Below are 14,110 nucleotides of genomic sequence, written 5' to 3'. Positions count from 1 at the left end.
GGAACACTGTCTGCTGTTCTTCTTGTGAGAAACAAAAGACTTAATTGTCCAGCAGAAAGCCAGTGTCGGTGTTGATTTTTTCATGGATCCGAAAAAACCCTGCAAGAAATTATTTTATATAGACTTGTTCTTATAAACATGTACAGCAGAACAAGCACGGTGCGATTCTCTTAAACTGTGGAGCAAGACCTTGAAGCATCCCTGCTGGTTGTAAATTGGCCAAAATAACACAGCACTATATGAACTGAGCAAACTGCTCAGTACACCCTGTGAAATGTGACCTTACAAAAAAACAAAAAAACAGAAAGTAACTTTTTCAATTTGGCCTGGGTTATGTCTAATGTCTGGCATATGGCTCCACATGGTAAAGAACTGCCTGAACAAGTAAGAAACCAGATTGTGAGACTTAATAATAATGGTGTCAAAGAAGCAAAATCCACACATCCCACAAATCTGTAGATGAAACTTTACCAAAGAACACAAGAAGAAACCTGAAGGCAGAACATTCTGTGGTCAGGTGAAGTATGTTTGATGTAACAAGAGGTGACAGTAAAACCCATGATCAAGGCTACTCGGGTCCTCACCTTGAAGACTGCAGGCAAGGGTGAAATGTTTTGTGCTCTTCTAGCCACTAGATGTCACAAGAGTTCAGCAGACAGTGCATGCAGACTGGCAGATAAGGGGTGTGCTTGTCATTTTAAAAAGAGCTACCAGAGGGTCTATTGGACTATCATAGTGTTCAGCTTTTCTGGGTAAATGTGTGCCATGATGCTGGAAAGGAGGCCCTGCCAAATTGCTGCTGTCAGGAATGAGTTGCTGCCTTGAGTGAGGGAGATGTGTCTTAGGGTCTTGTTCACAAATGAGGATAAAATAGAACATGAGACACATAAATGCATCAAGCAGAAGCTGGACCAGAGGGTTGATTTTACTAGTCAGCCTATGTTCTAACCCTCACCTGTGGTCAAGAGTTTTAGGTATTGACCAAAAATATTAAATGATGAACACAATTGAGTTTCCTCCATAGGGTGGCAGGGAAAGGAGATCAAAGGAGCTGAAAGCAACCGAGGTGACTTGGGAATATGATCAGTATACTGCAGGGGGATAGTCCATGTGAGGTTATCCAAGCATTCTGAACTGGTAGGAAATCCTGGGGTAAACCCAGAACATGGTGGAGACCCTATTTGTCTCATCTGGCCTGGTAACCTCAGGAGCCCCACAGGTGGAGATGCAAAATGTTGCAAGGGAGCATCAGAAAATGGATGAATGGAGGGTCCTATTCCTATATTTACCATGCACATTCCAAATCCTGGTCAGAGCGGAGATTATACACAGTAGCAGACAGTGTTTAAATGCATCCAGCTGACATTTTTAACTGTGAAAATAAAACCTTTCCCATAATCCCTTATGAATGAAAGATGTTTACATCAGTGCACTTTGAAAGAGCTTGCTGCAGTACATTAAGTACCTTACCTTATCAACTATAAGATAAAAACCTAACAATGACAAAAAGTGTAATTCAGAAAGCTTTCGCTTTGGAGGTTAAAAAGATTTTTCCAGTTGAGAAAGGGATATTTTAGGTTCCCACTTTTCTTTGTGTGTTTTGATGACAAACAATAAAAGCGGAAAACTGTAAATGAATAAAACCCTCTGTGACCTTTTATTTTACATTTAAGAGACACAAATCTATTCTGCCACATGGTTATCTACAGCAGAAACAGAACAGCCTGATAAACACATATTGCTTTTAGTTCCTATTCCATAATAACCCCTAAGAACAAGCAGGAGTATCTTTTTACAGTTTGGCATCTTGTGCAATGCCTAACTGGAAATTCACGCAAGGAACTAGAAAGCAGATTTACCAGCAACAACACAGCAGGAAAGAAACATGCAGAAACTTGTTACATGCTGTATCCAGTTTTTAGACAGTTTTTTTCCTTCTTTTTTTAATGCAAACAATACTCAGATAAGCCATTAAGCCAGCATTGTTGGCATTGTGTGATTTTGAAGAGATTAGACGCTAGCAGGTCAGCAAATCATCAATCATTCACATGTGAACTACTAACTGTGGTTACTGTTAGTGTGACTTTTAGTTCAGCCATGCCTAGTTCCTGATTAAATAAGTAAATTAGGATCATGTGTCTCTCTTCCTCTTTCACTCCACGCTGTCAACAGTCAGACTCGTTTATCAGGAGAGAGCGACTGCACCGTCCTCACAAGCTGCTGCTCCAGGTAAAAGCTGTTGCATACTCACTGCATGCAGTAATGTTAACAAATATGAGCTGGAGATTCTGTGAGTGTATGTGTAGATATGTTCTGCAAAAAACTGAGCTGAACAGTAGATAGTGTATCTGGCCAGTAACCAGATACACAGTAACCAACAGTAACCACTGGTTTTCTTTAGTCTTTTCATTGACGGCTTTGTTGTGCTCTGATTTAAGAGGCAAACAACTTAGCAATGTGCATAATAAATAAGTGTTAGATGGTAATTGGTTTAAAATTATGCAACTCACAAAAAGAAAGATGTAGTTGCTATTTGTTGTGGGATTTACATTCAGACTAAATATGACTACTTTGGTTAAATGAGGTGCTGATGGTCTTGGTATGATACTGTAGCTCATTGTGTTTCTATCTAAAAGCTTTGGCCTGCATTTCTGACCCACATAGAAACTGAAGATGATCCACTGGCAGTCACATGCCTTAGATATATTTATCTATTATTCACTTTGTTCTTCTACTCGTTGAGAGTCTGTATCTGTCACTCAAACTTGCAACAGACTGAAGCTGGAGCAACTTCACCAACATCAAGCAGACACTGGCTCACTTGATTTATTTTTTGAACAACGTATGTAGCTGTAAATTGTGGGCGAGCAGCATGTGACAGTAATACTTTTAAAGGCAGTATTTGTTGTCACTGACATACAGTATGTGTGGCGTTTTCTGCTTCAGAATCTCATGGTGAAAATATCCATACTATAAAGATTGGTAAAAAGAACACAGTGAGTCCACAGTTTAATAACACTCCAGCTTGTCAGCCAACTTATCATGGGGTCTCATGAGAAGTCTTGTCATAGGGTTTTATCTGCACTGCCGTCAGTCAGCACTTTCTCAAGGCCTCAACTAGTATATATTCCCAACTAAAGATAGTCCAGTAAACCAAGTGCACTTGCTCAAGTAGTGTGCTTTAGTAAAATTTAGATTTTCACTAATTGAGTTTTTAAATTTCATTTACAAATGACTAAGTCTTGGTCAGATCTTCACCAAAGCACCAATTACGAATAACCGAAATCTTCTACAGAGTTACTTGACAAAGAAAGTCGTCCTGTTTAGGTGGCCCACTGAGCCAAGACTTTAACCCAAAGAAAAGCTGTGGATTGAGCTCTAGAGAGCAGCTCACAGCGAAGAGACTGAGAATATCGATGTCATTGCTGCCAGACCAGGTTTGCCTAGTTATTACATTCAAGGATTTGCCTACTTTTTCAACAAGAATTATAAATGTTTCATGGTTTCATGCTTCATAAAGACACAGATCAACTCTAATTACATTGTGTCACTAGCTTAAGCCCACCGATCTTAGATGCAGATCAGATCACATTTCATGGTCAGTCAAGGCAGAAAACCAGGTAATATTAATAAATGAATACTTTATTGATCCCCTTGGGGGAATTGTGGTTGGAGAGCTGCCAGACAATACATGTCAGCGTTCACACATATTTTATTACCACTGGTATATGGTAAGCTCTGCTCCTCATCTATGAAGGGCATATTGGAGTGAGGAACAAGAAACCTATAACTTGTAATGATTAAAAAAGGTGCAAACTGATTTATTGCTTCCAAAGTGTTCGCCGCTCATGAGATGAGTTTTGTCAACCACAACAGAAAAGCAGAATTGCTGTCTGGCTTATGGGGGCATGCTCATAAAAACGAGTGTCCTTTGGGATCTCACAACAGTCAAGATGTCCCCATGCTGCTGGCTCGCTCTGGTGGCTCTCATCCCTGTGACTTTAGGCACCAATCCTGGAGTGGAAGTCAGGCTAACACAGACAGGCCTTGACTATGGTAATGTTTAAAGCTAAAGTTTCCTGTGATAGTTAAAAAAACGGAAATAGATCCAAAGTTTCATCATCAAATTTACTTCTCTTCTGACCCTTAGGCAGACAACTGGGCATAGCTGCAATCCAGCAGAAACTCAAATCCATCAAAATCCCAGATATTTCAGGGACACAGCATGTGTCTCCAATTGGGAAAGTGCAGTACACCTTGTCCAAGTAAGGCAATGTTCCTGTCAATTCTGTTGTATTCTTAAGGTTAAGCCATTTTTAAATGCCTTTATTAACAGACATTGTTTCTTACAGTATGCAAATAGTGAAAGTGGGATTACCACAGTCTGCAGTGGGCCTGGTACCAGGAACTGGTATTACACTGTCTATTAACAATGCCTTCATCAGTCTGCATGGAAACTGGAGGGTCAAGTACCTCAAAATCATGTAAATGAGACAAGATCTCTTCTTTGAACTATTCTTTGAAATGAAATGCATTCTGTAATATTTCTGCTGCAGCACTGACTTCTCTCTCCCTCTCTCTCAACAGCAAGGACAGTGGCTCTTTTGATCTCAATGTGAATGGACTCACCATCAGTATTACTATCGCCATAAAGAGTGATGGGACGGGCCGACCTGCGGTCAGTGCTGTCAGCTGTGGGGCCAGCATCGCCAGTGTGAGCATAAAATTCCATGGCGGAGCCAGGTAGAGCGAACCTGTTTCTGTTGTTTGTTTAAAATAATGTGATGGAATAGGAATGTGAATTTCCAGTTTAGTTTGTCAAGCTGGATGCACGGGAAACTTTTCTAACTCATGTGACTGTTGTTTGTTACAGCTGGCTTTACAATCTCTTCACTAAATTCATAGAAAAGGCTTTGCGTAGTGCACTACAGAAACAGGTAAGAGGAAACCAGCCAACAACCAGGGTTGTCCCTGTTGTTATATGAGCTGGAAAGTAACTAAGTACATTTACTTAATTAATTACAATTTTGATATACTTGCATTTAACTTTTACTCTTACTCTCCACTACAATTCAGGGGGAAAAAACTACATTTACAGTAGCTGACAGCTTTAGTTACTTAGTTAATAGAAAATATAATCAGCTAATAAATAATGAGGTCATGTTATGGATCAGTATATAAAGATATGTGAATCAGTTCCAACTTTACCAGCTGGAACACATTAATCCTTTACTGATTATAATTCCATCATATATCAGTATGCATAATGAGTACTTTTACTGTTCATACTTCGAGAAGATTCTGATGCTACTTTGGACTTTTACTGAAGGCCTGAACATTTTAGATTTTCTGCAAAACGCATTGAGTTCAGTAGTAGTAAAAAATGCTGCTTGGAAAAAAAAAGTTTCCTAATAGACTACTTGTACTTAAAGTACATTTTAAGGCATATACTCTACCTATAGGTTGAACTTCAGTAAAGAATTTGAAGTGGCACTCACAGTCATCCAAGCATTCACTCAGCATTCATTTCTGTGAACTGGCTTCTCCAGTTAGATAATCACTGTGTGACATGTTTCCCTTGCAGTCTAGCTATTTGTCAGTTTATTGTTACAGATCTGCCCTCTGGTGGTTGATGCAGTGTCTGATTTGAACCCTTATTTGAAAACTCTCAACGGTAAAACATCCTGTTTACATGGATCATTTAGATATTTCTAAATGCTAAATGCAGAACTGACTTTCTACCTTACTGCAGTTGAAGCCCAGGTGGACAAGTATGCAGAGATTGAATATTCAATGGTGTCGTCGCCTACAGTTTCAAAGTCCTCCATAGACTTGAGCTTGAAGGTAAAGAAGTGGACTTCATCTGTCAATGCACATTTCACAATCTGAACAGTTTGTGTGGTTAGAAGTAATAGTTTTTTTCTGCATCTGTCGCCTCTTTTTCTGGTAGGGGGAATTTTACAGCATCGGGAAGCATCAGGAGCCTCCATTCTCCCCAATAGCCTTCTCTCTCCCCCCTCAGGTCAACAACATGCTATATATGGGTATGTCTGCCTTCACCGCAAACTCTGCAGCGTTCGTCTACGACAAAGCTGGAGCCCTCAGCCTCTACGTCACTGATGACATGGTGAGCTCCACGCCCAATTCTTTAATCTACGGAATCTCATTTCATGTCGTTAGACTGAACTACAGCTTCTCTTGCTCTGTCTGTCACAAAAGATCCCTCAAAGCTCCCCCTTGCGCCTCAACACCAAAACATTTGGAGCCTTCATCCCACAGGTGACCTCACATTCCACTGATTTTATAAGAGACACAATCTTCCTCTGTGATTCGTCAGCTCCAACACAGTGTATTTTCAGTTAACCAAGCTCTTCCCAGGCCTGATGATGAAACTGCTTGTGAAGACGGTGAAAACTCCCATCGTAACCTTTAAACCCAACAACGTGACCATCCAGGCCACTGGCACAGTGACGGCCTATGCTATTCAGCCCAACGCCACACTGTCCCCTCTTTTTGTTCTGAACTTGGTATGTGGCAAAGATGCAATGATGAAAAACTATGGTGTTGTTAGAAAGAAAAAAAATCTAAAGCTTTTCAAATGTCATCTTCACAGGAGACCAGCGTCAGCGCCCAACTGTTTGTTAGTGAAATGAGGCTGGCTGGAGCTGTCACCCTTAACAAGTAAGTTACTACATAATCAGCACTAGTTCTCAGATAGGAAAAATGGGGCCAAAAGGTCCTTGTGTTGAACAGCCCAATCTAATTTTGCCTCATTTGCACAGAATGAGTTTTACCCTGGGGACAAGTTACGTAGGACAGTTTCAGGTGAGAGCTGTGTTCTAACATGAGTCACACTGTCTATCAACAGAACTAACTAATCCTTTCCTTAACCTACAGGTTGGAACCCTCGACAATATCCTACAAATCGTTCTTAAAGTGGTGGTGATACCCAAACTAAATGGTGAGTTTTTGTATTTTCAGCTCGGTATAAACTGCTCTACACGCTGCTGCATGCTGTTCAAATCCAGCTTCAGATTTCAGGGGTACTTTTTTTTTAGACCACCATTCAAATTTCAAATCCAACATCAGCAAACATCTCCAAAATCCAACCCCTCCTGATCTATAATAAAAGGAAAGTCACCCTTTCATCTCAAGCAGCATAGACCCACAGTTCACAACGTTTAATGTTTGGTGCACTCAGTGTTTGTCATAACCACATTAGAGAAACCTGACTTATTGTGCAAGCCGCATTTTATATTTTGTATTTCACATTATGGGTGGCTATGGATCAATAGGTAGAGCAGTTGTCTGCCAATCACAGGATTGGTGGTTTGATTCCCGGCTGCCATGTCACGTGTCAAAGTGTCCGTGGGCAAGATACTGAACCCCAAGTTGCCCCCGGAGAGTCAGGTCAGCTGCATAGCAGCTCTGCCGTGTGTGTGTGTGTGTGTGTGTGTGTGAATGGGTGAATGAGATGCAGTGTAAAGCACTTTGAGTACCAGCTAGGTAGAAAAGCGCTATATAAGTGCAGACCATTTGCATTATCTTCATCCCATGTGAATCCCAAATGTGAAATTCTGATTCACGTGAAATCGCAACCTTTTAATTTCACATGCTCTTTTCATAAGGGTGCAACACACTAGATTTAAATATGATGAAGTTTATATTACTCTGTGTTTTGCAATTAATGTCACTGTACTTCCTGCCACATCAGATTTTTGTGACTACCTTTTCTAAATTGCTTCATAGTTCAACTTGCAAAGGGATACCCACTTCCTTCAATTGGAAAGATGAAGCTCGTGAAGACCCAGCTTCAGGTCCTGAAGGTCAGAGATGTGTTATTTACAATATGACGTAGATTTTAATAAGGGCTAATGTGACATTTAAAACTATAAAGCTGTTTTGCTTCTGAACTGTGTTTTTTTTTTTGTTATTATTATTCTAGGACTACATGCTGATTGGGACAGATGTTCAGTTCACCAGTTGAACTGCATTGCAGAAAACTTGAATGAATTTCTGCACTTGTGTGTCACCATGCAGGCACAATTGCAGCATGAAAGTCTGGGAAATCTCCAGTTTGCATCTGGTTATCACTTTTATTTTTTTTAACCATCTTCTCCTTTTGTATGTTAAATGTGAACTCAGTAGGGGTTCTGCATTGAAAATGTAGATCAGATGTTACTGCAGTCCTGTCATAACACAAGATGTTACTGCGGGACGCAGTTTGCTGTCGTCACCACAATCATCTTTTCTGAAATAACATGCTCCTTCCACAGCAGATCGCAGCATTTTCTCCTGCTGACTTTACGCAAATTGTCTTTCAAAGTTTCTGACTGTGTCTACAAATTTGCTGAACCATGACATTTATGCTGCAGTTTGGGGGGAAAAAACATCCACAATGCCATGAAATCAATCAAACACGGCTGCTTCAGACACAACTAATCAATCACAGTACTGTGCTTTAAACACATTGTAGTATTATAATGATGTTATGCTTTATGCTTTTATGCTTTCATGCTTTCATATACATAAAACAGCTTCCATGTGTCAGACAAGAGAAGAAGGAAGAGTGACAATTAAAAAAAAAAGTTCCCTCAGTTATTGTCAGTCAGTGGCAGATTTCACTCATGGTTGTGTGTGTGTGGCCACATGTTCATCAGTGTGTTGCCTCAAGGAGCTGTGACTTAGGGCTCGACCTCTCAGACTCTGGGAGCTGGATGACAAAATCTATATTAAAGACAAAACATAATAAAGAATAAATGACTGGACACTGAAATCTGTGAAAGTACCATATGAAAGCTACAGACTGGGACAACGGTCCTCCTACTGCTGACTGGCAGGAAATGTTGTTATTTTTCTACCTTGTCTCTTGATTTTATCATTGATGTGCCACAGCTCGTCTTTTACACGACTCCATTAAAATATTTCAAACTTCGAATGGTTGGTTTAATTGAAAGTTAATATACAGATGCTTCCAAACTTGAGAATAAAGAGAAAAAATTAACAAATGAGAAACTACTGATGAAAGTTGCACTGAAGGAAACATGGGCAGGTTTTCACATTTAGTAGAAGCATATTTACGATCCTCTGAAGGAGTCAAGTGTATAGTGATGCTTGGAGACCTCATACAAAAGGCCAATCTGTTTCCTATGTATGGACGCACCATTATCTTGATTTGGAAGCAGAGTTGCTATTTAGGAAAGAACAACTCTTACGGTACTTGCTAATGTTAACTCTCAAGGGAAAATGTTCTAACTGCAGTAGAGAGTAGCAAATATCTTGGATCCCAACACGTACACTAATGCTAATTGAAAAAATTAAGTTTCTGAGGTCTTTAAATGTGTTAATTCGGGAAGTGTGAGAGAGATACAGTATTAGTATACAGTGCCGTGAGCTAGACATATACTGTTTACACACAGTTTTTAAAAGAAACCTGTTAGCAAACCCTCAGGCATAGCTTTGGCATTTCAGTGCAGCAATTGTTTCTTGTGAAACTACTACATCTGTGTTAAACAAATATTCACCAATATTATCAGCCATGTCTGTCAGAGTCTATTTTGAAGACATTTTTCAAATGCAGGGACTCTCTATAGCTGCATCATCTGCATGAGGCAAACTTTACTTACCTTCACCAGCACATAGTCTCCAGCGCTGATCGGTGCAGAGTTGGATTCTGCAGGCTGAACAGCAACTTCCTCTTTGGGGAAAATCACTTTCATATTGCCATCAGTTCTCCCACACAGGTCACTGGCAGATCTTTTACTCTCCTGCATAACAATGGAAACCTGAGATAAGGAATGTAGCCTGGTAACAGGTTAAAGTCCCCTAGTACACTGGTATAGGAATAAAACCTTTATTGATGGTAAGCAGAGTTATAATTGTCTTTATGTCTATAGGAAAATTGAGTCCCCCTCTTTTTGAAGAAAGAATGAAACTACTGATTATCCTGCATCTACATCATGTTGTTATGAAGTAAAAAGAAAAAAAAAGATCTGACACTTATTGTGGAAAATTACAAACCAGTGTAATGCCCTCTACTCCTTGACACCCTGCAGTGACCCTGCATAGGATGTTGAATATATAGTAGATATAACAATTGCAGAACAATTGTACAACAATTGATTAAGAGTGAACCTAAGATCACTAAGTAGATCATGTTGGGCTTTGTGTTAGTCACATGTGCAGAACTTACTCCCTCCACCAGTACAAGCTGTGTGCTGCCGATGAAAGCTGCATTGACCCTTGCTGCTTCCTCTCTGAACACAGTAATGCACTCCTCCAGCCTCCACTGCTTTACCTCTGCTGGCACGTCATCATGTAGCCGATGGTAGGCGTGAGTTTTCTGAGTAGAAGGACGAGACAAGCTCTTGCAAATATCATCTTGGATTTAATTCTTAGCTGCTTATAAACCTTTATCGTGAGAATGAATGTTTTCATATACATTACGAATCCACAATAGCGCACCTTCCTCATACTGTAGGCAAAAAGGAATCCCACATTGTAGCCCACCTCTCTGATCAGAGACAGAGTCTGCTGGTGATCATCCTCTGTCTCACCACAGAAGCCTGAGATGAAGTCACTGCTGAGACTCACCCCTAGTAGACACACATAAAATACAGCCAACACATATATATAATAATAATTTTTAAATGATTATTTCCCAAGATAGCGCCACTCCTCCTGTGATTGCAAGGATTTGTCCTTGCAAGGATTTGTCCTTGCAATCCTGTAGTATTGTTCAGTGTTTGTGTCTAAACAAAAGTCATGATTTTTTGTTTTCACTATGAACAACCTTCTCTGCTGACATAGCTAGATTTTATTTTTTTCAAGAAGCAGCTTTGTATACTGCAGTATTTGACATGAGATATCTTACTGTAACCACTCTGCTCGTCTGGAAATTGGCTGAAAAGCTGATGCAGTTGTATTATTGTGCCAAATGCATTTTAAGGTCAGAATATACTGTAGCTATTGCATTTATGTGGCAGAGTAGGTGAGTTGTTTTTTTTACCAGAAAGAAGAACATTCTCTTAAGTAACGCTAGGATTTCAATTGCCAGCCTTCAACTACGCAACACACACCACATCCATGTTCAAAACTGTGGAAATGCAAATCATAATTTCCACACAGACGTTTCCTCCAGGGAAGGTTGTTGAAGTTCCTGGGTAAGAAAAGTACCAATAACTTTTTGGTGGAAACAAGTCTAAATTAAAAGAGAGACCTAATTTTCTTACCCTGTTAAGGTCTAGATTCTGTCTGAAAACACATACCCCAATTTAATCAACAGTAGCTCTTGTAATAATAGCAATAGACCTGTTTAAGAAAGGATGGGGCACGGCGGATGACCTCACAATTGTGGCCAGGAGATGTGCAATCATGACAGATGTCTTGATACTGGGATTGCTAGGGTGGAAAGGGTTTTTAACCTACCTGGGATTATTCTTTTGACATTATCCACAAGATCAAGGTAGGCCTCTCTTGTGTAGCTAATTTTTCAAAGAGAAGAACGTCATAATAGAACATTTACTAACATTTATAGAGACTTTACAAATGAGCTTTCCAAACTGAGCTTTGCATTTGTGAAAATCGCACTGGTCTCTTACCCACGGCGCATTGCTTTCAGGACTTGACTGCTCCCACTCTGTGCTGGAAGGTGGATCTGCTTACAAATGTTCCCACGCTCTGCAATCAGATGCAAAACCTGTGAAGACCAACACAAAAACCAAGTCATGAAGCCTCGTTCAGCGAAGTTAATACAGGAAACTATAGTCAAGCTTTTGTTTCTTTTTTTCAGTCAGTGCTGTGTTTACAAAATGTCAAAAGTGTACCTCATCAGGAAAGTCCTTTGGATGAGGGGATGTGAACCTGATCCTCATGTCGGGATCGATGCGCGACACTGCGTCCAGCAAGTGGGCGAAGCGCAGACCACCTCTTTTTGTTCGGTAAGCTGTCTTAAAACCTCTGCTGAGGTTGGTCAGGTCTGAGCCACAGAATTGTTCTCCTGACATGTCTCTGTAGCTGTTCACATTCTGACCCAGCAATGTCACCTCCTTCACACCCTGATAAGAATCAGACAGCTTGAATTATTTGTTCACCATCATTAATATTAATTTGGGGAGCTGAACTTAAACTTGCAACTGATGGTGAACTATTGATCATACTGTACATCACAGACTTACACAGACTGTTTAAAGCTCTGCTTGCCCTAGTACCAGCATATATCTCTGAAGTCCTCTACAACAAACATTAACGCAATCAACATGTACAGTTGTAGCAAGGAGCTGTCTATCTGTGCACCTATCAGTCCATGTCTACTAGTTAAAGGAGTGCAGAGTTTAACTGGTTGACTCTGGAACTGAGAATCAAACAGACCTGGTCTGAGAGCATACGGATTTCCTCCAGTATTGAGCTGACAGGTCGACTCCTCTCTCTACCTCGAGTGAAGGGAACAATGCAGTAACTGCACATGTTGTCACAGCCTCGCATGATTGACCTGTTGACGCAGAAAGTATTTTGGTACAACTTAACTGGATTCAAAGTGCTCTAGAAAAAACTAATGCAATCATAATACAATTAGAGACTAAGCATGAACTTATGCTGTACTGATTATTTCCTCCTAAAAACCCAGTTGCTATGTAAATCATCAACACACTCACACAAAAGCACTGAATCCCTGAGGAGCTTGGTGGACAGGCATGATGTCAGCGTAGGTCTCCTCCAATGACAGCAGCACGTTGCTCACCTGATGACCTCCATCAGCTACTGTCAAGAGGCGGGGAAGGTCCCGATAGGCGTCTGGCCCAGCAAGAACATCTACCAGCTTCTCCCGCTCCAAAAGCTCTGTCTTTAGCCTCTCTGCCATGCAACCTGGACAAACACATTCATCCATATAGAGTATGTTTGTGGACTCTGTAAGGGCCGTAAAATGTGTGTGAAGACATTTACCTAAAATCCCAATTTTCATTGGTGTATGTGACTTCAGACGTTTCTTCTTCATAGCTGTCAGTTCTTTCAGCCTATTCCAAATGGTCTGTTCGGCTTTTTCTCTGTCATGACAGAAAAAAAAATGCAAACCTGTCACTACAACCATCTTTTTTTTCTGCGAGTGTGACATTTTGAAGATAAGTCTTTAAAGTTTGTAACATTATCGTACCTTATGGAGCATGTTACCAGAAGGACAACATCTGCCTGCAAGCATGAACACATCCTGAGCTGAGCTAAGCTGACATGTGTGATATTAATACATTAATGAAAGTAGAGCTCATCTGTACCTGATTTAGGTCAAGTGTGCGTTGATATCCTTTCCTCTGCAGTATGGACCAGGCGATCTCTGTGTCGTTGACATTCATTTGACATCCATAGGTTTCAAAATACACTGTCATGAGACAAAACCCGTTGCGCATTCATCTCCAAACTATAGAAATATACTTTGCCGCTGGTTTTTAGCGATGTAAACTAACCTTTCCTGGAGTTGCCCATCTCCAGCGCCTCGGAAAGATAACAATGTTTGTCTGAGAATTCTCCATCTGAAATCTTAACAGGAACTCCTCTAATGAAATCCTGAAAACTTGGACCAGATGATAACACGGTCTTCAATTTGTCTACACTTGCCTTATGGTTTCTTGGAGTGACACCGGTGTTAGCTACATTGGAGCAATATCTGGGTTGGATCCTTCTGACAGGAAGCCAGTGCTGGGAAATAATCAATAAGGATTTTAAACTCCTGTGGTGTTTCATGCTCAGTTGCCTATAAGTGCAACGTCTGTCGTTTTCAGCACTAACTGAGCAGTCGCTTAGTCTTAGTTGTTTACTCTCTGTCTATTAGAACTAGAGACTACAAGATAACTAGTAATAATTCATGAGTTGTGAAGTATGAAGCCAATTCTCATACTTTTAGTACTACACTGTTCGGTTAAATTGTTGAGGACCACGACAGCACCAAGGTTTGTTCACTGTGGCGTGTCTTTAAAGGAAATAAGAAGCAGACGACAGAGAATCCTCTTGTATCCTACCAGCTGTCACCGAGTCAAGGATGTCCCCCGGTACGTTTAGTTTTATGGTCCGACTAAAAACGCGCCCAATGTAAAACAATGTTCCGAACGCTTCATATCAA

The 14,110-nt window shown here is 40.5% G+C and overlaps 2 protein-coding genes across 5 annotated transcripts; one reads left to right on the top strand and one right to left on the bottom strand.

The window, feature by feature from the left end:
• Nucleotides 1–1,889: 1,889 nt before the first annotated feature.
• On the top strand, nt 1,890–8,938 carry LOC113153982 (bactericidal permeability-increasing protein-like). 4 transcript variants are annotated; one of them, XM_026347929.1, is made up of 17 exons: nt 1,890–2,024; nt 2,173–2,229; nt 3,949–4,056; nt 4,151–4,265; nt 4,353–4,484; nt 4,588–4,743; nt 4,874–4,937; nt 5,614–5,674; nt 5,753–5,844; nt 5,951–6,127; nt 6,220–6,279; nt 6,360–6,527; nt 6,614–6,681; nt 6,783–6,825; nt 6,898–6,961; nt 7,750–7,826; nt 7,946–8,938. In XM_026347929.1, exons 3-17 carry the CDS (start codon nt 3,954–3,956, stop codon nt 7,985–7,987), a joined length of 1,422 nt encoding a protein of 473 aa, XP_026203714.1. In that variant the 5' UTR covers nt 1,890–2,024; nt 2,173–2,229; nt 3,949–3,953; the 3' UTR covers nt 7,988–8,938. The 4 variants fall into 4 exon arrangements, with proteins under 4 accessions (XP_026203714.1, XP_026203711.1, XP_026203713.1 ...); XM_026347926.1 differs by having other exon boundaries at nt 1,891–2,024; nt 3,877–4,056; XM_026347928.1 differs by lacking the exon at nt 1,890–2,024 and having other exon boundaries at nt 2,124–2,229.
• On the bottom strand, nt 8,474–14,053 carry LOC113153981 (CDK5 regulatory subunit-associated protein 1-like). The gene is made up of 13 exons (XM_026347924.1): nt 13,458–14,053; nt 13,269–13,372; nt 13,151–13,185; nt 12,943–13,043; nt 12,654–12,864; nt 12,370–12,490; nt 11,826–12,056; nt 11,601–11,698; nt 11,428–11,483; nt 10,465–10,595; nt 10,193–10,342; nt 9,627–9,767; nt 8,474–8,727 (listed from the first exon to the last, which is right to left on the bottom strand). The coding sequence occupies exons 1-13, from the start codon at nt 13,732–13,734 to the stop codon at nt 8,626–8,628; spliced, it is 1,758 nt and encodes a 585-aa protein (XP_026203709.1). The 5' UTR covers nt 13,735–14,053; the 3' UTR covers nt 8,474–8,625.
• Between the last annotated feature and the right edge of the window lie 57 nt (nt 14,054–14,110).

Source organism: Anabas testudineus, chromosome 5, assembly GCF_900324465.2.
Source record: "Anabas testudineus chromosome 5, fAnaTes1.2, whole genome shotgun sequence".
NCBI lineage: Eukaryota > Metazoa > Chordata > Actinopteri > Anabantiformes > Anabantidae > Anabas > Anabas testudineus.
The sequence above is the reverse complement of the archived record's forward strand: the minus strand, read 5'-3'. Positions and strand labels throughout refer to the sequence as shown.